The following is a 27,059-nucleotide window of genomic DNA, read 5'->3' on the forward strand; positions in this document are numbered from 1 at the left end:
AGCGACCAAAGCTGCAGGCAATTTCGGAGTTCGAAGCCTGCAGCTTTGGTCGCTGGAAATCCTTTCACCAGTCAGGTTGCCCGACGTCCCGCAATCTCCATACATGACCACTTCGAAGACAATGCCACAACCGCGCCTCAGCACAGTATGCCGCCCTCGATCCTGTCCAGCGGTGTCCATTGTACCCACAATACAGTTTCCGTCCTCTCTTTATGTGCCACGACGGAGCGGCAGCAAGCACGTGTGGAATGCGATTGCCTCTGTCCGTGGAGTCCACCGCCTTCAGACGCCTTACGCCAAGTGGAGACATGCCCACCCGACGGCGCGTAGTCCAAGTTCAGTTGATCACGCGCCCACTGCGACTGGCTCGTCCTCGTCCTCGTCCGCTCCCCGCTTACGTCCGAATGTTAAAACCCTTCATCCTCCATCATATAAATTCCGCTCCATATTCAGCTTCCACAGTCATCTTTCCCCGCCCATCCATCCACATACAAACTCTCTGCGACCGTGATTCACCCGTCTCAGCTGGACCTCCTCGCCGTCGCAGGTTCAACGGCGACATAGAGCTCCTCCACATACAAAGTCCAAGTCATTCGTCGATCTGCTCCCAGGAGCTCATTTCGCCGTAATGGAGAGCTTGTTCGCGCTGCCCGAGGCGGCGGTGGGCGCCGCTGCGTCTCCCCCGCGCAGCTTCTCCTTCGCTCCGGCCTACACGTGCGCGTCTCCTCCCCCTCCGTCCGCCTCGCAGGCCTGGAGCTCGCCGTCCGCCTGCAGCAGCGAAGGCGCGGCGTCGCCCGCGTCCGACGACGCGTCGGCGCGACTGTCGGCCGCTGCGCCGCCTCTGGACCGCGACTGGGAGATCCTGAGCGACCTGCTGATCGACGAGGCGCTGAGCGCGCTGCCGGGCGTCGGTCTGAGCCCCAGCGCGGCCCCGAACTCGGCGCAGAGCGCGCAGCTGCGGCAGAGCGAGGCGTCGCCGGCCTCGCCCTTCGCCGGCGCGCTGCCCGCGGGCTACAGCAGCTCCAGCAGCAGCGTGGGCGTGGCCAAGACGCAGACAGCCAAGAAGGCGCCCAGAGGACGCGGCAGGGGCAGGAAAGTGGCCGACGCCGGCGTCAAGAAGGAGCCGCTCACGCTGGAGGAGCAGAAGAAGCAGCGCCGCAGGTCCCAGATCGCCTCCAGCGTGCAGCGCCACCGCGAGAAGAAGAAGTGCCTCGTGGAGTCGCTGCAGGCCGACATGGGGCGGCTCTCGGCCCAGCTGGCCCAGCTGCGCGCGCAGCGGAGGGCGCAGCTGGCCGACAACGACCAGCTCGTGGCCTACGAGGAGGAGGCCATGACCCAGCGCCGCAAGCGGAAGCAGGCCGAGCACAAGAACCAGGTGCTCAAGCAGGCGCTGTTCCAGCAGACGGCCTTCCTGGGCGGCATGCGCGCGCTCATGGGCGGCAGCGGCATGCCCCACGCCCGCACCATGGAGTTCCACGACTGGGTGCACTCGTACACGGCGCTGGCGTCCAGGGACGCGCTGGCCCGGAGGAAGGAGTACGTGGCCCACTTCCCGCAGAGCAAGATGGAGCTGGCCAACAAGCTCGTGCTCAAGGACACGGAGGAGGACACCCAGAGACTGCTGGCCACGGGCCGGGTGTTCTCGGGCAAGGTCAAGATGCTGCACGACGGGACGAGGGACGCCCTGGAGCTGGACGGCGGGTACACGGACGTCGTGATGCGGGAGCTCTTCGGACAACCGAATGGCGACTGCAACACGGACGATGCCGGCGACGGCCGTGTGATCAAGGAGTTTTCGTCCGTGTTCCTGTTCCGCGAGTCGCCCGAGTGCACGCTGGACACTCTGACGGACCTGGTGTTCACGAGCATGAGGTCCATCGGCGTGTACTATCCGGGCTCTGTGTACCAATCTCGCTCCGTGGACGAGGTGTACCAAGACGAGGAGGATGGAGTGACCAAGTCGCGCGTGTTCTACACGGACCTGGCCGCCTCGATGGAGCCGATTCTGGAGATCGTGGACGAAACGCGTGAAGCTGACGATATCAAGGTGGAGGCCCGAGTGCTCACCCGCGAGTCACGCAGCAAGGACGAGGGTATGATCTTGTGGGACTACGTGGACGACGACTCGCTGCACCCGATGCCAGTGGACACCGGTTCCAGGACGATCCGCCGTAATGTATGCGGCGGCATGGTAATTCGGCGCGAGCCTGGCACTGGCATGCTGTCCGTCCGACATGTGTCCATCAAGGGCTACTGTCCTCTGGACAAAGCGAAGGACGCGACAATGATGCCCAGCTCCTCCGACGCGGAGGAAGCAAGACGCGCCGTGTCGCGGCGCATCGGCCTGCAGGCGACAGAGTATGAGCGCACCAAGGACCGATGCGTGCGCTACGTGTTCAACGACATTACGCGTCGGCTGGGCGATCTCCACGTGTCGTGATCGGCTTGATCTGTGCGCGCTAAGTGTATCCCCTCTGCGTGTTTGCCGTATCAAATGCTCTAGCTGTCCTCCACGCATTAGTTTTTGAAATATATCAACAAGGATTACCTTGCTCTTGAAACCTCATCTGTGGTTCCAGCCCTCCAGTAGCAAGTTCTTAGTCTTCACAGCACTGGAACCAGATGCAACAAGGACTACCGTCGCTGGGTCTCATTTGGAAACCATTCGCGCCATGATGGGCATCCTCTTCTCAAAAAAGTTCAGCATACACGATCACCTCGAAACTGCAACGATACGACCTGGACACGAAAATGCCTTCCACGTAGCGAAAGCGTGCTTGTGCTTTTTGATAACATAATACCGGACGCGGTTTAGCCGGTAGCTTCTCTCTCTCTCTTACTACTCCCCTCTCCTCTCTTTCTACTCTCCTCTCGGGCTTAGTTCATGGCAACCACGAGAGCCATAGCGACGATAGCCGACACGATGGCGGCGATGTTGGCCTGGGGAACAGCCGAGGCGGCGCTGGAGCCAGCAGCGCCGCTGCTCTTGCCACTGCTCGACGAGGTGGAGGTGGAGTTGGACTGGGCCGAGCCAGCGGACGACGCCGTGAGCGAGTACGAGTCGGCGATGCCGACGCCGGCGGCGTTGCGCTCGGCCACCGTGTCGAGGATCTCCTGCGGGCAGATGGCCGAGCAGTTGAAGCGCTTGACGCCCGCGAGCTGCTTGTCGGCGGCGTCGTTCTGGGCGATGCACGACATGCACGTGTGGCAGATGGAGGCGGGCTCCGTGGCCGTCGTGTTGACCTCCTGCACGCAGTGGAGCTTCTCGGCGCAGATCGGGCCCTCCTCCGTGGACGTGGCGATGTAGCCGTACGAGTCGACGCACTGCAGCTGGTCGCTGCACTCGCCGAACTGCGGCACCGAGCCGGACGTGGCGTTCGGGCTCACCGAGTTCTGGCACACGTTGGCGTCCTCGGCCTTGCACTCGCACATCTTCTTCTCCTTGCCGTCCTGCTTGCCCTTGGACACGCACTCGAGCTCGTAGCCGTTCAGCTCGGCGCAGTTGTCGTTGCACTCGAGGCTCAGGAACTGCAGCACGCACTTGCTCGGGTTGTACTCCGTGCCCTCGAACTCCGTCGTGCCGCCCTCGGCCTGCACCGTCGTGCCGTTCGTGCCCACGGCCATCGTCAGGCTGCCGCTCTCGTCGCTGGCGGCCAGCGCGCCGGGGGAAGCGGCGCTCAGCGCCAGCAGGGCCGCCAGCTGGAGCACGGACGTGAAGGCCATCGTAGAGTAGGGTACACTAGTACTGACAGCAGTGGAGACTTGCGCTCGGCTGGCGTCGAATCGAGGAATGAGCATTTTGGTGGAGGGGGCACGAGCCCGAGCCTGAGCCCAAGCCCGAGCCCGAGCCTGAGCTTGTGACTGGTTGCACTTTGCCGCCAGCTGGGTGCGTGGCCTCTGGACCGACTCTATGTCTTTTCTGCTTTGTTGCCGGATGTGGGTGATACGCGGAACGTTTTACGGAGATTTTAGTGTGGACTTTTGTATGTGGTGGGGGAAAGTTGCGGAGTTGGGATCTGAATCTTTTTTTGCTGTTTGGGTGTTTTTGCTGTGCGGGCGATAGGAATGGAGCGGCAAAGCGTGCGGAGGATCCTGCGCGTTCCCCGGACTTGTGCGGCTGAGTGTTTCCTGCGCCTCGCGAGGCAAAGCGAGAGGAACCTTTTCACTATTTTACGGGCACATTTCGACACTTTTACATTGAGATCGGGGAAGAGCGTTGCAGTGTGGGTGCCACAGGCCGGTCTCTGACGAGTCCGGCGTGGCGACCCAGAGCTCCTGCTGCAGAGGAAGCTTCTCGGTGACCTTCGCGGCGTTAGCTATGCTATCAGCAGGCATGACCTTCAAGAGCTCCGCGCTGAAAGAGTCTCTGCAATCTTAGGTCTGGTATCTCTCACGACTCACGTCGATGGACGATTTTACCGCCAAGTTGAGGGTCACAATGCACCTGCACATCAATCAAAGTTGGGCGGAGACACGCTTGGCACCGTGGCACGAGCGTCGCTGACGCATGCGCTTCAAAGCATTCCGAAAGCCCCCCAGGAAATTCCTCAGGAATGCTGATTGACACTCGAAGTTTGGCTCGGCAAGTTCAAATTTCCGCCGGCGATGGTGAAGGTGCAGCGAGCTGTAACGTTCGCTAGCGTCGTGCGCAGTGCACGCCATATCATGTGGGGGCACCGCCGAATCGGGTCCCGATGGCATTGATTCAGGCCAGCACTTTTTGAGGCCGCATCAGTGTTGCACATGTGTCCTGGTTGGTGATTTTTACACAGATGGAGACGTCTCCCTTTTGTCTTACAGCTCCTCAAGAACCTACGGACCAGTTGAGCTGGTTTCCGGCGCCTCCAACTTGTGGAGCTCGCAGCGGATGCTGCAGCACCACCACAAAAGCTCGCGCGTTGGTAGCGCCCGCCTGAACGGGGAACCGAGCGACTCATCGAGCTTTAGGCAATATAATGTCCTGGAGTAATTCGGTGGGGAAGGCTCACCGGCCTTCGGCCGCGTTCCGGAGGAAGCATCGCGGACTGACACGACGCACCCATGAATATTTGTGCGCGGCTCTATGCGTGTTGCGGTGGCTGAGTTGTAAGCATGCACCTGGATAGCGACGCTGATACGGAGATATCTGTGCACGATTCGTTCCAAACCTGTTTGCGTGCTTCCCCTTCCTTTTCGGTTATGCAATCGACCGCAGACTTAAGACCAAGGACGTCGGTCTTCTTAGTGCTATCAATATCTGATTAAGTCATTTTCAAGAAAGGTTAGCTGTTCGTTCATATTTCCGCAGCAACTACTAAGTTGTATGCCGCTCTCTTCAACGTGAAAAAAAAAACGCTGCTCTTCTCCGTGTGTCGGGAGCTCGCTGGCTGGAGTGGGGCTCGCAATAACAAGTACAGTGTAGTATCAATAAATGGTGCAGTGAGGCATACGTTCGTCGAAATTCACGTATCGAGGTGGGAAACAGATCAGATGATAATAAAATGCGTGTCGTATTTCGTTTTCATCGTAGGTTTCACGCTGTCGGCAATTTTTATCGCTCGGCGATGGTCTGGCCGTAGAAAAAAATTTCCTGCCTGGGGAGAAGGCTGGACAATTCGGGCGAAGTTGCCACCGCCAATTACTATCCGACGTGGCTAGAAATCTGGCTACTGCGGTATTTGCGATGGATGAACGTACTTTGAAGTGACGTGAATGTGTTATTGAGTTATCAACACGAACTGAAGGCCCACATGTACGTATGTATAGTGCTGTCAAAAACAATGAGCTTGGTCTTGAAAAAAATATATATACAAGGCAACCGGTTCACCGCGTATGAACGCCGCAAAGCTGGAAATCCTGGCTGCTTGAGTCGACTCAGTGACTGGCACTTGTTGTCAAAGAATTGGTTTGCGTGAAGGAGCGTTGCCACGAACGCCCAACAGTACTGCGGTCTCTAGCATTTAGAACACAGTGACCATAGGTGGTTGCGTGGTTTGTGCTGGTTCCTCAGTTCCCCCCGGGATCTTCGAGTACTTGGAAGGTGCATTCGTAGATCCTTGAGTAGGGTAGCCCTTCGGGGCATCCGTTCCTGCCGGCGCCTCCGTAGCTGCGTATCCCTTGGGGGCATCGGTGCCTGCAGGTGCTTTCGTCGATTGGTATCCCTTCGGTGCATTAGTCCCATCAGGTGCCTCCGTAGATTCGTGAGTGGGGTATCCCTTCGGCGCATTAGTACCTTCAGGCGCCTCCGTGGATACCGGATATCCCTTCGGGGCCTCAGTTTCTTCAGGTGCCTCCGTGGCCGCCGGGTATCCCTTTGGGGCCTCAGTGCTCTCCGGTGCCTCTGTAGGTGTCGGGTATCCTTTTGGGGCGTCAGTTCCTTCAGGTGCCTCTGTGGACTCGTGAGCAGGGTATCCCTTCGGAGCATCGGTGCCTTCGGGTGCCTCCGTAGATTCCTGAGCAGGATATCCCTTGGGGGCCGCAGTGCTTTCGGGCGTAGTTTCTTTAGAGCCCTCAGTGGTGCCATAGTCAGCCTCCATCTTTCCCCCCTTGGTGTAGCTGCCTTCAGTGGCTGGGGTAGTCTCGTCCGCTCCTGACGTGCTGGTTTCGTAGTTGGTGGTCGTCTTGCTACCCTCACTCGCTGAGGTAGATCCACAGCCCTCTTCAGAGTTGCTACCTTGAGTCACAGCCGATCCTGTCGAGCTGGTGCCATAGTCTTCCGTCGTCTGGCTGCCCTTAGACGCACTGGTCGACTTGTCGGTGCCGGAAGTGCTGGAGCCATAGTCAATTGTCGTCTTTCCACCTTCGGTCTTGCCACTTCCCGACGAACCAGTACTGTAGTCCACCGCTGTTTGCTCACCCTCTGAAACACTGGTCGTGTAGGTAGCACTGTCAGTGCTGCCTTCCGTACTGGTTGAACCGGTCGTGTAGGTAGAACTTCCGGTGCTTGAGGTCTCATAGTCCACAGTCGCCTTGCTTCCAGTAGATGATTCGCCAGTCGTGTAGGTGGCGCTGCCAGTGCTGTAGTCCTCGGTGGTTTGGCTTCCTTCCGCGCTAGTTGACGCAGACGTGTAGGTCGCGCTTCCGGTGCCTGAGGTTCTGTAATCCACGGTCGTTTTGCCTCCTTCGGTGGACGACTGAGTGGTGTAGGTGGCGCTGCCAGTGGTGTAGTCCTCGGTGGTTTGGCTTCCTTCCTCACTGGTTGATTGAGTCGTGTAGGTTGCACTTCCGGTGCTGCAGTCTTCAGTCGCCGACGACCCGGTAGTGTAAGTCGCGCTTCCAGTGCTGGACGTCCCGTAGTCGACATAAGCCTTGCCACCTCCGGTAGTAGTCATCTCAGTCGTGTACGCAGCACTTCCGGTGCCTGCCGAGCCGTAGGTCACAGTAGTTTCACCGCCCTCCGTGGTCTCAGTGGTGACGGTGGTGTAGTCGCCAGAGTTCTGGGTAGTCTCGGTTGTGCCATAGTCCACGCTCGACTCGCCACTCTGGGCAGGGGAGTAGTAGTAGTCCTCAGTACCGGTCGGTGCTGGTGTCGGGGTGGTGTCGTAGTAGTCTCCGCCCTCCGTCGACTCGGTAGTGCCCGTGGGCGCGGGCGTTGGAGAATAGTCACCAGTAGTTTCATCCGTATCAACCTCGCACTTGACAGTGAGAGGCGCATCCGCGGTCGTGTCGTAGCCGATTTGTTGGCCGTATGCAGCGTACCCAGCTTCCTCGTCGCCAGCTTGGACACCTTCGCCGTAACTGGTTCCCCATCCAGAGCTCTCTCCGTCGTACGAGCCAATGGTCTCAGCTTCAGCAGCAGAAGTGTACCCCGTCGTCGGGAACGCGCAGCCCCACGTGTCCTCATTCACGTGAACACATTCGGCATCCACGGGAGCCACGCACCCACCTCCGTTGTAAGACAGCAGGTACGGGTGGCAGTCGGCGATGGCAACGTCGCCAGCCTTGGGGCACGTGCGACCAACGGGTTCCACACCGTCACCGGAACACGGAAAGCCGCGAGACTCGGGCAGCGCGTAGGTAGCATCGTACTGCACGGAGATCGGGACGTCGGCAGATGCGAGCCCTACGGCGATGATGCCGGCGAGGACCGCAGCAGCAGGCTTTATCGAGGACATCGGTCGAATTGAAGGGAAGGTCGATGTCGTCGCCAAAGGGGAAATTGGGGAATGAGAGTTCGTCGGCGCTGCGTTCGCTGGGAGAGGTGGACACCAGGAGAGCTGGGTCCCTGGGCTTCACTGCTTTGCTTTGCTGCGAAACGAACTTGATGCGCTTCAAAGGGCCCTCCTCATGGATCTATAGACTATGAACCATAGTAAAACCCGAGGCTTTCTCGAAACGGATGATATGATAGCGACGGCTTGGCCCGACGCGGAGCCTCTCGTGGCTGCATACGGTCGAGGCTTTCCTGCTGCTTCGGCTAGCACACGGTAGTGGAGGTCTCTCCATCAGAGGGGAAAGGGGGCGAAGTTAGTGTTGATAGTCCGAGCTGTTTGAAGATTAGGAAACCGGTAGGATGAGTGTTTTTGTTTTTTGTTTTTTCAAACAAAGTTTTCGCTTTTGTCGCTATACTAGTGCAGGTGCTTTTGCGTTTCATCATGACCGAACTGCTTCTATTCAAACGCAGTGCCTGCCTCTACGCATCGCTGCCAGTTAAATGCTGGACACGGCGCCCGATGTTGTATTGCTGCTTACAACTTGCTTTGGGGAGAAACCTAAATCAGCTGCGGTTTCAGTCGACTATAACGAACGAGATGAGATGGCTACACGCTACTAAAAATCGTCAGGGTCTAGAAGCAAGACGACGTCTAGCTTCTAGTACATACCATTCACAGCTCTGCTGTTTTGCATTATGGAAGATGCATCCAGAATCGGCAGAAGCACTGGCCAGCAGATCGGGCACACGGGTTAACGAGCGGGTACCCGACCAGCAACAAAGTGCAGAAAACTCAACGTTGAAAGTCTGTCGGCGATTCTACACACATGGGTGCACACCTGCTAGCGTGCGTCTAGCATCACCGGCATGCCTCTAGCCCGAACAGCGAGCGTATTTCATCAACGGGACTTCTCCAGCGTTTCACCCGAAAGACGAACGGTAGTGACGTGCGAGACTCCACCAAGCAGTCGTGAAAGGCGCCAGCCTCTCAGTCTCCAATTTGCCCACCTCCACGACGATGCTGCTGCGATTCGTGACTTGTGCTGCTGCATTGCTTGCATTAGCAGCGGCGGAGAGCGACGTCGCCAGCCCAGCCGACAACTACCAAGCCGAAACCAGCCAAATCGATGGCAACCAAGCCGAAACCAGCCTGGTCGACGAGACCAGCCAGACGGAGGTCAGCCAAGCCGAGACGAGCGAGTCGACCATCCAATGGGACAACTGGACCAAGTCGGCCAAGCTCAACCCAAGGGTGCAGCACATTCCGCTGGACCCGACGCAAAGCAACCTGCGACCGCCTCCCGCTCGAATCCCCGACACCTTCGACATGTTCGTGGGCTCGTCGGTCTTTCGGGACGGGTACCGGTGTGGCAAGACTTTGTTCACGGCGCTGAAGCGAGCGACACACCCGGAGCGACTGCACTTCGGTATCCTGGAGCAGATCTACGAAGGCGACCCGACGTGCCTGGACGAGTACTGCAAGATGGCTGCGGAGGAGTGGCCCGAAGACCAAGAGTGCCGGCACAAGACCCAGATCACGGTCGACACTCGGGACGCTGGCGAGTCTGCCGGTTGCACGACGGCACGTCACCAGCAGCAGAAGTTGGTGGGCGACCAGGAGTTTTGTCTGCAAGTGGACGGCCACAGCGTCTTCACGAACCGGTGGGATGAAAACATCCTGGCGGACTGGGCCTCGATTGACAACGAGATGGCGGTGATGACCATGTATCCTCATCACACGCATGTGGGCATGATCGAGGAGAACGGAGATAACGCGATAACGAACTCGATCCCTCACCTGTGCACCACTATCCGTGGTGGCAATGGTTTGACGCGAATTGTCGGTGCCAGCTTGATCAGCGACTCGTTCATGCCGCAAATGGCAGCGCTTTGGGGAGGTGGCTACTCGTTCAGCAAATGTCACGCGGAACGCAAGGTGCTGATCGATTCGCACACACCGTGGCTCTGGGACGGCGAGGAGTTCATGCGGTCTGCGAATTACTGGACGTACGGCTACGACTTGTACTCTCCGAGCATGTTAGGCAACGTTTTGTACCACAACTACTCGGAGAAGCCGGCGAGCTTCTGGGCATCGCCGATGGACCCTGTGAAGAAGGAGCTGGATACCGAGATGGGCGCCAACCGCGTTCGTCTCCGCATTGGGATGCCGTTCAAGGGGCCAGTTGATACGTTCGAGTACGAGAAGTACGGGTTCGGCAAGGTGCGGTCGTTCGAGAACTACCTCAAGTTCGCCAACATCTCGTTCGAAGGCTGGATGAACGACACGAACTCTTGCGGACAGCTGCACTGGGTCCCGTACGAGAATGCGACGGAGGTGGAAGAGACCGTGGGTGGTGGGTGGAAGCTGTACCCCGACGACGACGAAGAAGGCGACCCCGAGGCCCCAGACGTTGCCGAAGACTGGGCAAACGACACCAAAACCGAGGCGGAAGGCAACGCGGAGGACGAGAACGTTCCGGCTGAGTTGAACGAGGAGTCGGGTCACCACGTGGCCGCAGCTGCCCAGAACGCTGAAGCTGCGGACGACCACCGCGCAGCTCACATGGCAGTGAAACTTCGACATGGCGTACCAAGTCCAGTGGAAAAGAGCGTCGGAACTTCGTCGACGAGTTTCCTCGTGGTTGTCGTTCTGGCGGCGATGTTCGTCACCGTCTCCAGCGACGCTGGCTCACGGGCGATTCGCCGGCGAGTTTGCGGCACCATGCCCAGCAGAACACACCGCAGCATTTAGTAACATTATAACAATGAATCATGCCTAGTATATGCATTGATTCTTACACAGCATCCATAGCAACGGTCAGTAGAGTCCACAAATTTCTTTGAATTGAAGGTGTTCGGGGCAAAATTCGTCTTTTGGTTGGGATCAAACTCCTTTGCGTGTTCAGTGTTGCATGTTGAAACCCAAAACCCGAACAACATCGATTTTGATCCGAACCTAGCACGAAGTGCTTCAATTCAAAGAAACTTGGACTCTGTTGATGGATGCTGTGTAAGAATCAATGATATACTAGGGATCACAAACCATGATTCATTGATATAATGTTACTAAATGCTGTGGTGTGTTCTGCTGGGCATGGTGCCGCAAACTCGCCGACGAATCGCCCGTGAGCCAGCGTCGCTGGAGACGGTGACGAACATCGCCGCCAGAACGACAACCACGAGGAAACTCGTCGACGAAGTTCCGACGCTCTTTTCCACTGGACTTGGTACGCCATGTCGAAGTTTCACTGCCATGTGAGCTGCGCGGTGGTCGTCCGCAGCTTCAGCGTTCTGGGCAGCTGCGGCCACGTGGTGACCCGACTCCTCGTTCAACTCAGCCGGAACGTTCTCGTCCTCCGCGTTGCCTTCCGCCTCGGTTTTGGTGTCGTTTGCCCAGTCTTCGGCAACGTCTGGGGCCTCGGGGTCGCCTTCTTCGTCGTCGTCGGGGTACAGCTTCCACCCACCACCCACGGTCTCTTCCACCTCCGTCGCATTCTCGTACGGGACCCAGTGCAGCTGTCCGCAAGAGTTCGTGTCGTTCATCCAGCCTTCGAACGAGATGTTGGCGAACTTGAGGTAGTTCTCGAACGACCGCACCTTGCCGAACCCGTACTTCTCGTACTCGAACGTATCAACTGGCCCCTTGAACGGCATCCCAATGCGGAGACGAACGCGGTTGGCGCCCATCTCGGTATCCAGCTCCTTCTTCACAGGGTCCATCGGCGATGCCCAGAAGCTCGCCGGCTTCTCCGAGTAGTTGTGGTACAAAACGTTGCCTAACATGCTCGGAGAGTACAAGTCGTAGCCGTACGTCCAGTAATTCGCAGACCGCATGAACTCCTCGCCGTCCCAGAGCCACGGTGTGTGCGAATCGATCAGCACCTTACGTTCCGCGTGACATTTGCTGAACGAGTAGCCACCTCCCCAAAGCGCTGCCATTTGCGGCATGAACGAGTCGCTGATCATGCTGGCACCGACAATTCGCGTCAAACCATTGCCACCACGGATAGTGGTGCACAGATGAGGGATCGAGTTGATGACAGCATTGTCTCCGTTCTCCTCCATCATATAATCATGTGTGTGATGAGGATACATGGTCATCACCGCCATCTCGTTGTCAATCGAGGCCCAGTCCGCCAGGATGTTTTCATCCCAGCGGTTCGTGAACACACTGTGGCCGTCCACTTGCAGACAAAACTCCTGGTCGCCCACCAACTTCTGCTGCTGGTGACGTGCCGTCGTGCAACCGGCAGACTCGCCAGCGTCCCGAGTGTCGACCGTGATCTGGGTCTTGTGCCGGCACTCTTGGTCTTCGGGCCACTCCTCCGCAGCCATCTTGCAGTACTCGTCCAGGCACGTCGGGTCGCCTTCGTAGATCTGCTCCAGGATACCGAAGTGCAGTCGCTCCGGGTGTGTCGCTCGCTTCAGCGCCGTGAACAAAGTCTTGCCACACCGGTACCCGTCCCGAAAGACCGACGAGCCCACGAACATGTCGAAGGTGTCGGGGATTCGAGCGGGAGGCGGTCGCAGGTTGCTTTGCGTCGGGTCCAGCGGAATGTGCTGCACCCTTGGGTTGAGCTTGGCCGACTTGGTCCAGTTGTCCCATTGGATGGTCGACTCGCTCGTCTCGGCTTGGCTGACCTCCGTCTGGCTGGTCTCGTCGACCAGGCTGGTTTCGGCTTGGTTGCCATCGATTTGGCTGGTTTCGGCTTGGTAGTTGTCGGCTGGGCTGGCGACGTCGCTCTCCGCCGCTGCTAATGCAAGCAACACAGCAGCACAAGTCACGAATCGCAGCAGCATCGTCGTGGAGGTGGGCAAATTGGAGACTGAGAGGCCTGGCCTCATGCACCTAGGTTGGTGCCTTTCACGACCGCTCCGTGGGGTCGCATACGTCAGCCGCCCGTCGGGTGAAACGTTAGACAAGTCCAGAAACGAACTCGAACTCTTGGCTGGAAAGGTTTTAGAAACTACGGAGTGAAGCTTTGGCGGCACTAATACCTCGTTTTTCTGCGTTTTGTTACTTCGTGCAAAAATTCACGGTCAATTACTAGTATACCCGTCCCAAGGCCGAGACGAATGCGATGCAATAAACCCAGTGTTTCCCAACATCGCCACAAGTTGTCTAGCTAGTGTAATCCACAGATTAACTCAGTCAAGAACTGCTCATGTTTCCATACAAGTTGAGCGTATAGTTCAGCTCAATCGTAATGCAGGACAACCCTGTGTGTTGTTTGAAGCTGGGAGTGTCCTTCGTGGCTTAAGCTTTTGTCTGGGCTGGTTATCATTTGCTCACCTCGTCCGCTCGTGAGTGTAGCCTGGGTCTTTGTGTCGTCTTTCTATTTCTTGAACAAAAATTGCATTTCTTACCGCTATACATGGGTAGGGGGTTGTTTTAGGAGTGAAGTTCTGGGTATCGACAATTTTTTTTACTGAATAGTTGCCTTTCCTAGCATCGAGGACCAGTCTCTCACAGATGTACCGAACGCTTCGTAGACTGGAGCGCTTCGTATGCACATAGAATCGTAAATTATGATAGCAATCCGCGACATCGGAACGACGTCTTTTACTTCGTATTAAGTAAGTAAACCGAATTGAGTTCACCCAAACACCTTTAATTTGTATTCATCAGAATTAGAGTGGAAAACAGCAGCAGAAGAAGATTGCCTTTGTATTCTCTTCACTACTCGAAAGAATCGTCAGCTCGACTCGATACACAACAACGGATAATTGTGGATTGTGCAGTGTGAAAGGCTTAGGTTGAGGAACTGGTCGCGTCCAAGTAACGTTAACCACTAAAGCCCAAAACCAGGGGCATAGTGCGTTTTAAATGCTCATAGCAGTCAAGCTCTCACCTCTGTTCGCTCTTAGCTGTAAACATACGAGGTGTGATTGACACTCAATACGACAAACCTGGACAAAAACACGATTTCACCGAAGGCGATAGTTCTAGACTTCTTACTCTGTATTTGAATCTGAAAAGCAAGTTTTTACCGTTCGTACGATTACCAGTTCGGCACTCGTGTCAAAGGAATGCCACAGAGTACCCCTAAGCTCACAGGCACAGACTAAGACGACGCAATGGAACGTCGTGTTGAAAGGGTAGTCAAGCACACTTGACTGGACTACACTCCGTGGAATCCACCGAATAGATCAGCTGACTGCACCAGCTGACTTTCCAAGACGAGTGCGTGAAAAGCTAGCGGGTTGAAGACTACCCTACGAAATAGCTCGCGGCCTGAGCGAGATGCAATCGAGGATTATCATCAACAGCCTGGTGCCGGTGTTGCTCGCAGCAGCACAGACACAGCTTAGCATTTGTCTGAATCCGCACCAAGCTCTAACAGCGAAAAGTTTGAAATTTTTCTGGACGTATCACCGGCGCCAACCAGTAGGTAGGTGCGCCCGAGGTTCCATGAGACGTCGAGGTTCGAGTCGAACCCAAGGCCCCAGCCATGTGCCTTCCACGTTCGAACGCACCCAAATCCGTTCGTTCCCTAATGGCGATCCTTACGCCCGACCGTTGGAAGGATCGCCTGTCCTTTTGAGGCGCCGGTAGGGTTTCAGCGGAGGTCATTCCCGGACTTCCGATCGCCCACGTACACGTAGACGTAGACGCACCTCCGATGAAAAGCTTGCTGTATGTCGGGCTGGCACTGGTGCTGGCGGGTGTGAGCGCCAACGACGACGAAAACCCCATCATCAATGTCCTGGGCACGTCGACCTTCCTGGACCTCGACCCGACGGTGCAGCACGTTCCGCTGGACCCGTACGACAAGAGTCTGCGGCCTCCTCCTGCTAAGGTCCCCACCGCCTTCGAGATCCACATCGGGTCGTCGGTGTTTCGAGACGGCCATCGCTGCGGCAAGACCCTCTTCACTGCTCTGAAGAGGGCGGTATACCCGGAGAGACTCCGGTTCGGGATCCTGGAACAGTTGGTGGAGGGGGACCCCACCTGTGTCGACGAATACTGCAAGATGGCGCTGCAGGAGTGGCCGGACTACCCGGAGTGCCGCTACAAGGATCGGATTCAAGTGAACCCCCGGCCGGCGGGCGAAGCTTCGGGCTGCACGACCGCCCGGCACCAACAGCAGAAGATGATCGGGGACGAGGAGTTCTGTCTCCAAGTGGACGGCCACAGCATCTTCACGAACGGGTGGGACGAGGTCATGCTCGACGAGTGGAAGGGCATCGACAACGAGATGGCCGTCCTGACGGTGTACCCGCACGATCTCCACGAGTTCATCAAGGAAAACGGAGACAACAACGCTCCGGACTGGATCCCGCACCTCTGCACGACCATCAAGGGCGGCAACGGACTGACGAGAATTGTCGGCGCCAGCATCAAGCGCAACGCCAAGATCCCCCAAATGGCGGCGCTCTGGGGAGGAGGACTGTCGTTCAGCAAGTGTCACGCCGAACGCAACGTTCCGGTGGACTCGCACACGCCGTGGCTTTGGGACGGCGAGGAGTTCCTGCGCTCTGCGGACTATTGGACGCACGGCTACGACTTGTACTCGCCGAGTCGCATTGGCAACGTACTGTACCACAACTACTCCAAGAAGCCGGCCAGCTTCTGGGAATCACCGTATGACCCCGCTCAGAAGGCGCTGGAGACGGAGATGACCCACAACCGAGTGCGTCTCCGCGTTGGGCTGGACTTTAAGGGCCAAGTGGACGGCTATGAGCTCAACAAGTACAAGTTCGGCACTGCGCGCTCGTTCGAGCAGTACATGAAGTTCGCCAACATGAGCTTCGACGGCTGGATGAATGAGACCAACTCGTGCGGACAGCTGCACTGGGTGCCGTACGCTAACGCTACGGAAGTGGAGGAGATTGTGGGCGGCGGCTGGAAGATGCGGTCGGCAGAAGCGCTTGCTCCGGTCGAAGGCTACGCGCCGACGCCGAAGCAACACGTTCCATCGCAGTGGCAAGACTACAACGAGAGCCCACAGCTGGCTAAGCGCATAGCGCGCGATATGCAGGAGGAGGAAGCGGAAGATGTCGTCAAGCAACGTGCTCTCAGTGCTCACGAGAAGAACGGCGCTGGCATTGGTGACGTGGTGCAGTTGAGGAAGGGCACGATTCAGTCTTCCAGGCAAAGCTCGCCTAACATGTCAGCCTGGGGACTGCTTGGAGTCGTTCTGGTAGCTCTTTTCGTTACGCTCTCGAACGACAGCAAGTCCCGAGCCATCCGACGAAGCTGCGTATCGAGAGCACACCATCTAAGTCACGACTAGAACTGGTCGCCGCTAATCATAAACTCAACTGTCGTGGTGACTCAATATATTGCAAGTACACTGAAAAATTCGTGGTCCATGCATTCAGTTTGAATATGGTTTCAAGCCAGACAGTGCGTTCCAGTGGTTCATGCGAGACGGGCCAGACCTTTATAGGAGCATCTCCACATAAGAAAAAAACTTTGTCTGTCGTCGGGACTTCTATTATAAGAACTTCAAGACTTCAAGACTAGAGATCGTATCAAGAAGTACAACATAGTTCTAGTTTCGGCTCGTGCATGGTTTCCTGAATATGGATATGAAGCCGCTAAATGGAAACCCAAGCGCTTCGTAGCTTCTTCATCGATCAGACTGGGAATCTTCAGGTCATATATTTGCCCCGCCGCTTACGTTATAGGCATAAAGCAAAAGATGATGATTCTACGGCAATGGATCAGCGATTCAACGTCAGCTATTACAACTGCAATCAAGTTGCTCAGCAAGGCGAAGCGGCGGATAAAGGTTAAACTGGCCTCCCTTTAGTGTTTTTATACGAATAGTGTTCTATTGGTTCGCTTCGATGTTTGGACTCCACTCCGGAATGGAGGTAGTTGAAGTTGTTCCTTGCCATGGGCCCAAAACTTCGTCCTTGCTCCACGGAATCAAAGGCTGGATTTGTGTTTGGGTTTTTCGAGGTGGAGATGCAGCCGGATTTCTCCCCAACGAGCTGTGGTGAAGCTGTTGGTACCTTCTTTTCGTTGGGCTGCTCTGTTTCGTATTGGAACTGATGAAGTTGAATTGGTTGGTAGCCATTGCAAGGAGCTGAGGGCTTAGAGGAGCTTGAGCAGTTTGTGGTGCCGGAGCAACTTTGGCCTTTGGTGATCCCAGCCACTCCATGCCTCCAGCATCTACAGCCGCGACTACATGTGCGAATACACGGCGTTTTTGTTTCGTCGAGGACGGACTGGTGCTTGAACAGCTACTGTTTGAGATTGGAGGCAACTCAACGCCTAATTGGCGCTCAAGCAACTGCTTCATGGGGCTGGTAGCATTTGACACCGAGCCCGAGTTGGGATAGATCGCAGAAATCCGAACTTGATACAGGCGGAGTTTTTCCAGTAAGAAAAGAAGGACTTCGTGTGCATCTGTTGATGACAACTCATCCAGCGCTGGTCGTTGCGCCAAGACACGCCGACCAAAGGCTTCCATGGTCGTCGTGCTAGGCGCTTGCTGGATCAATTCTTCTACGCGCTTTTTCGCTTCGATGGCACATGTCGGGTTCGTTTCTGGGTCAGCATACAGCGGCAAAGCTGGCTCGTCACTTTTACGAAGGCGTTGTGCTTCTGTGGCTTCGTCAAGCGAGCGATATAGGAACTGGATGATCTCGTCCTGCTGCGCTAAGATAAATTGGCGCTCCCGCTGAAACACACGGAGCCACTCGAGCGCACGCTGTAGTTGAGCTTCGAGTTCAAGTCTCTTCTGCTTCTCTGCTTTAAGAGCTTCGCACGACGGAGCCTCCCCGCTTTCATCAGCCGTAGCATCCTTTAACGCAGTCTCTCCTGAAGAAATAGGGCTACCAAGCTCAAGCTGAAGTGCTGTGGTGTCCTCACCAGGCTTCGGGTGCTGCAGCTTGGCGAGAATTTTCTGGTAGTAGCGGTTCTTCTTCGCCATCAACTGCTCATTCGCTTCCAAGACAGTGTTCTTGGCTCGTAACGTTGCAGCCTCCTTCTGCGCAGCATCCAGCTTCTCCAGCAAGCGTTCAGTCTCGCGACTCTGGAAGGCTAGCTCTTGTGTGAAATGCTCGTTCTCCAGCAACGTTCGCTGAGTGGTTGACGCAACCTGGTCATTGGTCCGCATCATCAATTCTGCTTTGGCAGCTTGCATCCTGCCCATAAGCTCCTGCTTGGTGCGAGCCTGCTCGACCAAATTGCTTCGTTCCAAGTCCTGCATTTGCGTCTGGAACGCAGCACGTTGAGCATCCAACTGCGTCTCGAGCGCGTGCGTATGCGCCTCCAATTCGCGTTTAGCGACTGCAAACGCGTGTACCTGCCGCAGTTCCTCCTTTAGCGCCGCAACTTCTTCCTGAGCTTTGTCCTGCTCTGCGGATCGTTCGATCTGCTCCATCTCCAGCGTCTCCTGCGCCACAGCCGCAGCCTTTTCATTCTCTGCCTGCGAATCGCTCAACGCCTTCTCGAGTTCGGCCATGCGAGCCATGTGCTCGTCCGTCTTGTCGTGGAAGTAGTGGAACATCTCGCTCTGCTCGAGCGTCTGCTTGGCTAGCGTCTGCTTCAAGAACGCCACCTCCTCCTTCAGCGAGCGGTTGGCCGCGTCTTGGGACGTGAGGTGCTCGTTCACCAGCATCATGTCGAACGCCGTCTTGGCGTCCGTGTGGCCGATCGCATCCAGCACGGCTTGCGACAGAATCGAATTGGTCAACGGCGTCACGCCGCCATTATCGCCCGAAGCCCCGCCGTCCCCAGCATTGAGCTCACCCTTAGCGACGAACTCCATTCGGACTTCCTCGTGTCCGTGACCAATGCTAAGAATGCCGTCGAGGGCTCATGTCGGACAAGTCTCCACTATTCTTGGTCTCGATCTCAACTTGTCCTCGTCCTCACATAACTTTTCTTGCTAAGACGAGACTTTGACAGCATTACCATTACCAGCGCAATGTACACATGGGTCGCGGTGGGTGCCTAGCGACCGCTCGATCCGCCTGTCGACAAATGTCGGTGTTTCTGCGGACGGGGCTCTAGATTTGGGCTGTCCCCTTCGGATCTCGCAGCAACGGCCGCCGCGACTCGTGCGTGGCGCTGTTCATTCCGGAATCGGCCAAATAGCACCAGCCATGCCGACGTCCAAGCGCTCGGTCGCAGCTTTGGTGGTGGCGAGCACTGCACGGTTGGCGACTGCAGAGCTGAATGTCACGGTGCATCTCGACGCCACGTACGCTATGGATTCGAGTCGTGGGCCAATTTGCTCGGGCGTCGGCGATCTGCCGACCGGAGCTGCGTGTCCGCTCAAGGGCGACGTCGCGATTGCAGACTGCATCGACAACCTACCATCGTACAACGGCAGCGATTGCGTGGCACCGACGGACGCGGTGTGTGTCATTGACGCAGAGTCCAAGTGGAGCTGTGCCTTCCCGCTTGGTGACGCTGAAGAGGAGGATCAGACAAGTACACTAACGATTTCGAGCGAATTCTCGTCCGATGAGTCGCCGTGGGGGGATCTCCCATGGAGAGCACCACCACCCGTGAACTTTGTGGTGAATAGACCCGAGGACGGAGACATTTCGCAGACAAACGCCCTGCTGCAGATCAAGTAACTGAACATGTACAACAGATTTCGCTGCTTCCCTTTCGAATTCATTTCAACTGTACGGTCTTGTTGGTGCAACACCAATACTTCCCTTTAACCTTCACGGCAGCTATTGCGAGTAGTCTGCCCCGAGAACGGCCAGGCGTCCTGGAGTTTCTTCTTGAAGTTGGCGTCGCTGATCGGCACCTTGGCGTTGCCGAAGTCGGTGGTATTCAGGGCCGTCCTCGCCGCAGCAGGAAGTTGTTCCCACATTATGAGCGGCTGGAAGTCGCCTGTTGCATCTGTGGTGGTCAAGTACGCGTCTCCGCAGTCGACCTGGAGCTCGTGCGAGAGTTTGGGCGTGGTACCGTCGGAGATACCGGAAGTCGCGGGTGCTTGCGTCTCGTACTGCCAATCTGCTGTCGAGAGTGAAAGACCCGAAATCTTCGGAGAGGGTGAGTCCGGGTTGTTGGTCCACACCACTGCGCTGGCCCAGTCGTGGCGGCGTGTGGGATAGGCGTTATAGAATCCTTTGGGGAAGTACCAGGCGTACACAATGGCGAACTTGCTCTTGTACCAGGCAGCGCGACCGTACACTTGCGAGCCGAGGGGGGCATTGAGACAGCCGATGCTGCCTTTGTATTCCTCGCTGAGCCCACTGCTCGTTTCTCCGGCGGAATTTACAGCGGGGAAGGAGACGCACCCGCCAGCTCCGATAGAGAGACGCGGTTTGAACCTGATAGCAGTTTTCTGGGCAGAGGTTGAAGGTGTTGGTTGGGCAATGGGGGACACTTTGTTGAGGTCAATAGAGCTGGCAGCAGCCATTTTGAGCAGCGTGACGAAGGCGACAAAGAGTAGCAAGAAGTTCATCTTGACTTGTCGAGAGAAAATTGAAAAGTGGCTTTGGCGGAGTATGAGTTGAATGCTGCTCCAGTTGCATCAGTAGATGTGGATATTGCTTACCCAATGATTATGGAATGGTGTTCGCAGACGACCTAGGCATCCGCCAGATAAACAGACGAGCAAGATCAGGTAACCCTGAATTATAACAGGGTATTATTATAGGATGCATGAAAATTCATTAGTTTTAGTATCTCGCACGTTTGGGTATTAACGCCACGATGCGAGGGAATTTAGTCGCTGCTGTTGTGTCGCCCCTTGGTCTGACGAAGTCCACTCGAGAACGAGTTCTTCGAGACTGCTACGTACAAAACTGCAACGGCAAGCACGATGTAGATAGACAGTGGTGAAGTTGGTAAATCGACGTTCACGCTGTCAGTCACGCCTTGTCGGAGTCTCCCTTCCGTTTCCTGACCGCTTTGCTGCGCGCTCGCTGCTCCAAAACTTTGAGGTGCCGATCCGTAGAGCTTCCATCCTCCGCCGACAATCTCTTCTACCTCTGTAGCGTTCGTGTAGGGCACCCAGTGTCTCTGCTCGCACGATTCGGCGTCTTTCTTGCCTTCCTCGAAAGTGACGCCAGAAAATTCCAAGTACTGCTTGAACGAGCGCACGTTGCCGAAGCCGTACTTGTCCAGCTCGATGGTGCTGACCCGCCCCTCGAATGGCGCTCCCATCAGCACCTTAAACCGGTTTATGCCCATCTCTTCTTCCTTGTCCTTAATTTTCTGGTCCATCGGGATGCCTTCGAACCGCGCTGGCACCGACGTGTAGTTGTGGTAGACCACCGACCCAAGCTTGCTGGGTGAGTACATGTCGTACCCGTGGGTCCACAGTCTCGAGGCCCGCAAAAATTCTTCCCCATCAAAGACCCACAGTGTGTGTGAATCCACGGGCACCCTCCTCTCCGCGTGACACTTGTTGTACGAAAAGCCTGCACCCCACAGAGCTTGGAGCTGCGGGATTTTAGATTTTCCGATCATGCTCGCGCCGACAGTTCTCACCAGCCCATTAAACCCCCTCATGGTGGTGCATAAGTGCGGCAAGTCCAGGTTCTTGGGTGGTACATTATCTCCATTGTCCGCCACAAAGTTGTGGATGTGGTGGATGTACGTCGTGATGACGGCCATCTCGTTGCCGATACCTTTCCACTCCTGCAGCAAATTTTGGTCCCACCCATTCGTGAAGATGCTGTGGCCGTCCAATTGCAGACAAAACTCCTCGTCGCGGATGAGTTTCTGCTGCTGGTGTCGGGCCAAAGTAGGTCCTCTGGACTCGTAGGCCGAGCGCTCGTCGACGCGGATTTGGTCCCGGTAGCGGCACTCGCCCCACTTCTGTGTAGCCATGACACAAAATTCGTCCACACATTTTTGGTCCGATGGGTACACTTGGTCCACCACGCCGAAGACTATATTTTGGGGCTGGGCGGCGCGCGTGAAGCCCGTGAGGATGGTCTTGGCGCAGCGGTGGCCATCCCGGAAGACCGAGAGCCCCACGAAGAGCTTGGCGTCGCTCGGCACGCGTGGCGGCGGCGGCCGCAGATGGCGCAGCGAAGGAGCCAGCGGCACGTGCTGCACGCTCGGGTCCAGATTCACGGAGCGGTTGGTGTCCACGATGCCCATGGTGGACTCAACGCCACTCGAGGCCATGGCGAGCGGCAACAATTGCTGCAACACGGCGGAGAGGAGGAAGAGCAGCGCTCGCATGAGGACACAGTTCTGAACTGTAGTGACCATTTGCGATGATACGCGTGGAACTATTTTAGGCCCAGATCTGTACAGTATGCAAAAATATAATTTTTTTTAGAACGTGCTGCCCGTCAGATTTAACCTTTACATATTGGGAGAAGCGTATGTGGTGAGCGTCCAGTTGGGTATGTTAACCAAGCTGGTCACAACGCCGAAGTGGAATTCAGCTTGAAAGCTGGCAGTGCTAGGATTAGCTACCTACAATATTGTACGTATTCTGAAGGAGGAAGTGTACATCTTCACAAGTAGCAATTTGCCACGGATCGCTTTGTCCGGAATGTCGGCGGGCTCGTTCACGTCAGTACTTTGTACTGCAGTAGTATGAAATAGGAAGCGCGGAGAGTGTATGCAGAAGTACGAAGCAAAACCGCCAGCTTTTTAGCAGTTCTTGCGGCTCAACTGAAAGATTAAGCCGAATGGCGCCTACAGCAAATTCGCGTTCAACAACGTCAATCTTTCTAGAAAGGCTACTTAATTTTCAGTATTATAAAAATATATTCGGTGGTTCTTACGTAAATCCCGATTCCTCGACTTCAGCTAGCACGACCTCAAGTAGCAACTAAGCCGAATGCACTCATTCACGTGGTGTCGACATAGCCACGACCGTGTTGATGTATCCGAAAACTTGCTCTTCGAAAGCCAACTCTGTACTCTGTAGGCAATATTGTATCAATCACAGCGTTTGAACAGCAACGCGGTCGAAATCGCAAAAGAAACGCTTTGAGCCTATCACCATCGTTCGGAGTAACCACAGGAGCAGTTAAGCTTTGGCAACTATATGGTCCACGATAATTGATTGGTTGCGTAGTGAGGAGAATTATACCCACAGCATAGGCCACAACGTTGCTATGTTGCTCGAGGAACTAGCACTAGTGAGGGAACGTAGCGCGGTGCCCATGCTCTTGAAGACTTGCATTCGTCAATGCTGTTTAGAGGTACAACACCAAAGCCAGAACAAATGATCGCGCGCCAATCATTTCTTATTTGCGCATCTAATGTGATCAACTACCCTCACACTAATGTCATTTTAACAGATAAAGATTAATAATAATAAATGGACTGCCAAATGAATCATTTGAAATGATTGACCTTGTTCCTCTCTCAGGTAATTATCAAAGGTAGCATAATGCTTGTCATAAAACGGCGTATTTTCCACTCGAGAAGTGCAGGTAGATGTACTACACGCATAGAAACACATAACATCTAGGCTATCATTGTTCACTGCACCGTATTTTACAATATTTTATTATCAAAATCATGCGACCACCATTATCATGGAGGAGGAACAAAATTGATTAACTAGTTTAAGGACTACTCGCCTGCTACTACGGAATTGTTTTGAGCTAATTATGAGGAATCCAGACTCGATGTTGAGGAGATGGTAAGTTCCGCTGTGTTGGTAAATCGAAACTCAGACGTTCCAGAACTTGCACCACAGGTGCCTGAGCAATATTCAATTCTGACGCGGGAACGGATGGCCTCATTGTTGAATATTCCAAGATTACCCAATCCCTCCACGAGCTACTCATCGTTCTCGCTGCAGCACTTACCACTGTCGACGCCAACGCAATCGACCACGACAAAGTCAAGCCTCTTCCGCAGCCTGAACCAGTCACTGTGTCGGAGAAGGCCTGCGTCAAGTTCAAGCCTCGGATGTTTATTCGAACTGAATGTGTATCATGCCCGGCGGTGACAGTGGCGGACTCAAAGGGAGCGGAGAAACCTCAGGGTGTGAAGGGTCCGCATTTGATTCCTATACGAACGAGCAGTGTGGCACAACGTTCTTTACGCCATCGTGTACAGTTGGTATTTTCCAAAGGGTTTCAGGGTGGTGGGGGCATTTCCGTCTAGACGCCCAACGTTGTTATCTAGATAGACAATCCAGACGTGGGTTCGGTGAATATTATGGGGCTGACGCTGGCAACGATTGACGATAAAAACGAGAAGGACCCGGCTGCAAGTATTCCCACCTATGCCTTAACCGGCTCGACCACGAAACTGGTCCAAAGCTTATCTCTGTTGGGCGGATCCCCCTACATGGCTGGGTTCGGACTGACGCTGGTGGCCAGGGTACTTCTGTCTGACAAAAAGGTCATGATATCATCGACATTAATGTAGTACAGCAGTCTAGTATGATGACAATGCTTACCGCGTTCTCTCGCTACCACACGAGGATGCCATGGTTATCCGTTCATTGGCAGTACTGCCCTGCAAAGCCTAAACGGCCACCCTAGATCGAGTTTCTCAACAAAGTTGGCTTCGGCAAAGGGAGCTTTCGCATCAGCAAGGTCGCCGTGTTGAGCGCCGTCCTCACTGCCTCTGAGAGTTGGTCTCACATTATCAGATCGAAAGATCGCTGAAGCTGTCTCGTTATCGCTGACCCCCTCAGAACGACGCCACCTCCTAGTAACAAATTTGTGAATGTAACCCGCTTCGGTTGCTGTCGCATCCAAGGAATAACGTTGTAATCGCAATGAAGTCAGGATTCGCTCAAAACTAGAGTATTAGGCTGGTAGTGCTCAGTAAAACCAGTAGATCCTCCAGATAGTTTGTCCGACAAGGCGCAAAACCGAGACATCCGGGGAGTGGACGTGCAGCCGGCATACGCGGCACATGACGGACCTGAAGGCGCCTCCAACCTTTGTCGTCACGTTACATCGTAGCCTACGACTCGTAGGGTTAGAGCTGAATGCGCGTTAGCTAGTATTGTAGCGACCCCTTTGCAGCACTTCAACCATGCACCCGCTATCATCGCATTGCTACACCACGGCAACCACCGCGCTGTCAGGCCGCATTATCGCTCAGGGGCCGACGCGTCGTACTTACCGTTCACCACAATTCTCAGGAAGGTATATCCTATTCAAACAGTTTGCTACTCCACTTAAAACCACTCGTGGATTTCAAGAAACACCTGGGATATTAAACGACATTTAGTTCATGTGTGTCAGGTATCATGCGCCTCGAATTAATCCCGTTTGGCCGTTCACGAAGCACTACTAGCAAAAGGATCATCATTATGTGACTACCCCTCTCTTCATTGATCTACGCCATCGTTGTGACATCTAGATGAAGCAGATCCCTCCATGCAATCGTAGTTGGGTACACTAACATCGATGTCTCCTTCACCGTATTCTTTTCCATTTCGTGGACGAAGATGTTCGTGAATCGGACTCGAGTGAGTTTCATGAAGATCAGTGGTAGCAGATCTTGCGCGCCGATGAGAAACTTTCCATTGACAACAAGAAATCCATTGCAGTATACTGCATCGATCGTTGCGGTGAGCTGGTTATCACGGATGTCGTAATTATTGTAACTAGAAATCACACCAAACCGATTGGTCAGTGCTGCTCCAGTGGCCAATTCGAAGGAGGTGAGATTCTGTGACCCTTCCCTGTATGCACTCGACCGCCGCCGAGCAGCCATTGTATTTAGATCAACGGGCTCAGTGGCTTGTCGCGTTGACTTCCGACCAACTACGTACACCACCATGAACACAATGGGACTGCAAATCGAGACCACCGCTGAGAACACCACCGGTTTTCGGTCACTATGGAGCGGGTATGCCGTCATGAGTTCCATCGGAGACAAGTTGCCCAAGCCTGAACTCACGTCCAGTAGGCCTAAAGTTATGTCAGCTGTCGCGAAGTCTGCAATATGTTTCGCCAAAGTGGGGAATAAATTCGCTAGCCGCAGTCGGTAGGTCCATCCCAATTCGAATGTCAAATATGCTACCAGTGGGTCAACTCGCTCACGAGCGAGATAGCTCAAGACGCTCGCCAAATTCAAGTATACCGACAACAAATCCGCGCGCACGAGCTCTGGCCGATAATAAATGACGTGTTGGTCTGTGATGGAGTCTCCAATAGAAATGCACATCTTGGTAATGGTCCAGTAGCTGTTCAAGTGACTGCAAATGATCACGATCACACCTCGGTACAACAGCGAATTCGAGGCCGTGGCGAACGCGTCTCCCACCCAAACGTGACCCATGCGAAAACGCCGATAGATTACGAATGCCAGCACGCTGAGGTTGAAAATATCGTAAACGGCGAAGACACCGTGGACAGTGTGCGTCCATGCCCAAGTATCGTGCAGAACAGCACGGCTAAACCACCTCCATTCTCGTAGTTCGGTAGCAGCATCGCTAGGTAAATCCCAATGCGCCGTCTCGATGTTTGACTGCGCGGTTGGATCACTTTTGTATCGTCCAAAGAGTCGAGCCACGCGTATATTTTTCGCCGGATCCAAGTTGCGTTGATTCGGTAGCGTCTTCAAAAGCCAATAGTTATCCCCATCGGTCCCTTCCAGCTCGGAGTACGCAAATTCTGGCTCAGCCACGTACGGATAGTTGAGAGCAACGGCGATGAGATGATTCACGGTTGTGGCCTGTGTTTCATTGATGGCTGCGACCAGGAGTATCGTGGCGGCTCCTTTCTGGAATTGCTGGGCCACTTGGTAGTCCTGAGCCGATAGCGATGTCGACAGCAGCAACACTTGTTCGGGGTCAGTTTTGTTCCGCACGAGGTAGTACACCTTCAGTACCATTGGGTTGCCTAGTACGAGAAAGTCAAATGTGCAATCCACAACCGGTACTACCAGCTCCATTTCTGCCAAATAGGACATGTTGTAGGCTGCATACGTTTGCATCCTTGAGAAGATGAAGCGCAAAAACTCGTTGTTGTAAAGTTCGCGGTTGTAGTTTGGCACATTGGAGCAGCCCGTGTGTGACTGAGCGGATGGCGTCTCGAGGTAGACGGAGTAGGTTTT

At 55.1% G+C, this 27,059-nt stretch overlaps 10 protein-coding genes across 10 annotated transcripts; 4 read left to right on the forward strand and 6 right to left on the reverse strand.

Moving 5' to 3' along the window:
• Positions 1–628: 628 nt before the first annotated feature.
• Positions 629–2,440, forward strand: IUM83_12190 (serine/threonine-protein kinase drkB; the record flags this gene model as incomplete). Its single annotated transcript, XM_067936797.1, has 1 exon — positions 629–2,440. One exon carries the CDS (start codon positions 629–631, stop codon positions 2,438–2,440), a length of 1,812 nt encoding a protein of 603 aa, XP_067800226.1.
• Positions 2,441–2,877: 437 nt separating this feature from the next.
• On the reverse strand, positions 2,878–3,723 carry IUM83_12191 (Cysteine-rich protein; the record flags this gene model as incomplete). Its single annotated transcript, XM_067936798.1, has 1 exon — positions 2,878–3,723. One exon carries the CDS (start codon positions 3,721–3,723, stop codon positions 2,878–2,880), a length of 846 nt encoding a protein of 281 aa, XP_067800099.1.
• Positions 3,724–5,939: 2,216 nt separating this feature from the next.
• Positions 5,940–8,093, reverse strand: IUM83_12192 (Cyst germination specific acidic repeat protein; the record flags this gene model as incomplete). The annotated part of the gene is made up of 1 exon (XM_067936799.1): positions 5,940–8,093. The coding sequence occupies one exon, from the start codon at positions 8,091–8,093 to the stop codon at positions 5,940–5,942; it is 2,154 nt and encodes a 717-aa protein (XP_067800098.1).
• A 1,056-nt stretch (positions 8,094–9,149) lies between these two features.
• IUM83_12193 (hydroxyproline N-acetylglucosaminyltransferase) lies at positions 9,150–10,883 on the forward strand (the record flags this gene model as incomplete). The annotated part of the gene is made up of 1 exon (XM_067936800.1): positions 9,150–10,883. One exon carries the CDS (start codon positions 9,150–9,152, stop codon positions 10,881–10,883), a length of 1,734 nt encoding a protein of 577 aa, XP_067800059.1.
• A 314-nt stretch (positions 10,884–11,197) lies between these two features.
• IUM83_12194 (hydroxyproline N-acetylglucosaminyltransferase) lies at positions 11,198–12,931 on the reverse strand (the record flags this gene model as incomplete). The annotated part of the gene is made up of 1 exon (XM_067936801.1): positions 11,198–12,931. One exon carries the CDS (start codon positions 12,929–12,931, stop codon positions 11,198–11,200), a length of 1,734 nt encoding a protein of 577 aa, XP_067800164.1.
• A 1,823-nt stretch (positions 12,932–14,754) lies between these two features.
• Positions 14,755–16,368, forward strand: IUM83_12195 (hydroxyproline N-acetylglucosaminyltransferase; the record flags this gene model as incomplete). Its single annotated transcript, XM_067936802.1, has 1 exon — positions 14,755–16,368. One exon carries the CDS (start codon positions 14,755–14,757, stop codon positions 16,366–16,368), a length of 1,614 nt encoding a protein of 537 aa, XP_067800058.1.
• A 1,198-nt stretch (positions 16,369–17,566) lies between these two features.
• Positions 17,567–18,858, reverse strand: IUM83_12196 (Flagellar associated protein; the record flags this gene model as incomplete). The annotated part of the gene is made up of 2 exons (XM_067936803.1): positions 17,567–17,633; positions 17,723–18,858. The coding sequence occupies 2 exons, from the start codon at positions 18,856–18,858 to the stop codon at positions 17,567–17,569; spliced, it is 1,203 nt and encodes a 400-aa protein (XP_067800163.1).
• Positions 18,859–19,195: 337 nt separating this feature from the next.
• On the forward strand, positions 19,196–19,675 carry IUM83_12197 (uncharacterized protein; the record flags this gene model as incomplete). The annotated part of the gene is made up of 1 exon (XM_067936804.1): positions 19,196–19,675. The coding sequence occupies one exon, from the start codon at positions 19,196–19,198 to the stop codon at positions 19,673–19,675; it is 480 nt and encodes a 159-aa protein (XP_067800138.1).
• An 86-nt stretch (positions 19,676–19,761) lies between these two features.
• On the reverse strand, positions 19,762–20,517 carry IUM83_12198 (necrosis inducing-like protein NPP1 type; the record flags this gene model as incomplete). Its single annotated transcript, XM_067936805.1, has 1 exon — positions 19,762–20,517. The coding sequence occupies one exon, from the start codon at positions 20,515–20,517 to the stop codon at positions 19,762–19,764; it is 756 nt and encodes a 251-aa protein (XP_067800228.1).
• Positions 20,518–20,780: 263 nt separating this feature from the next.
• On the reverse strand, positions 20,781–22,250 carry IUM83_12199 (putative secreted RxLR effector protein; the record flags this gene model as incomplete). Its single annotated transcript, XM_067936806.1, has 1 exon — positions 20,781–22,250. One exon carries the CDS (start codon positions 22,248–22,250, stop codon positions 20,781–20,783), a length of 1,470 nt encoding a protein of 489 aa, XP_067800227.1.
• Between the last annotated feature and the right edge of the window lie 4,809 nt (positions 22,251–27,059).

The sequence above is a fragment of the Phytophthora cinnamomi genome (genome assembly GCF_018691715.1).
Source record: "Phytophthora cinnamomi strain GKB4 chromosome Unknown Contig2, whole genome shotgun sequence".
Taxonomy (NCBI): Eukaryota; Oomycota; class Peronosporomycetes; order Peronosporales; family Peronosporaceae; genus Phytophthora; species Phytophthora cinnamomi.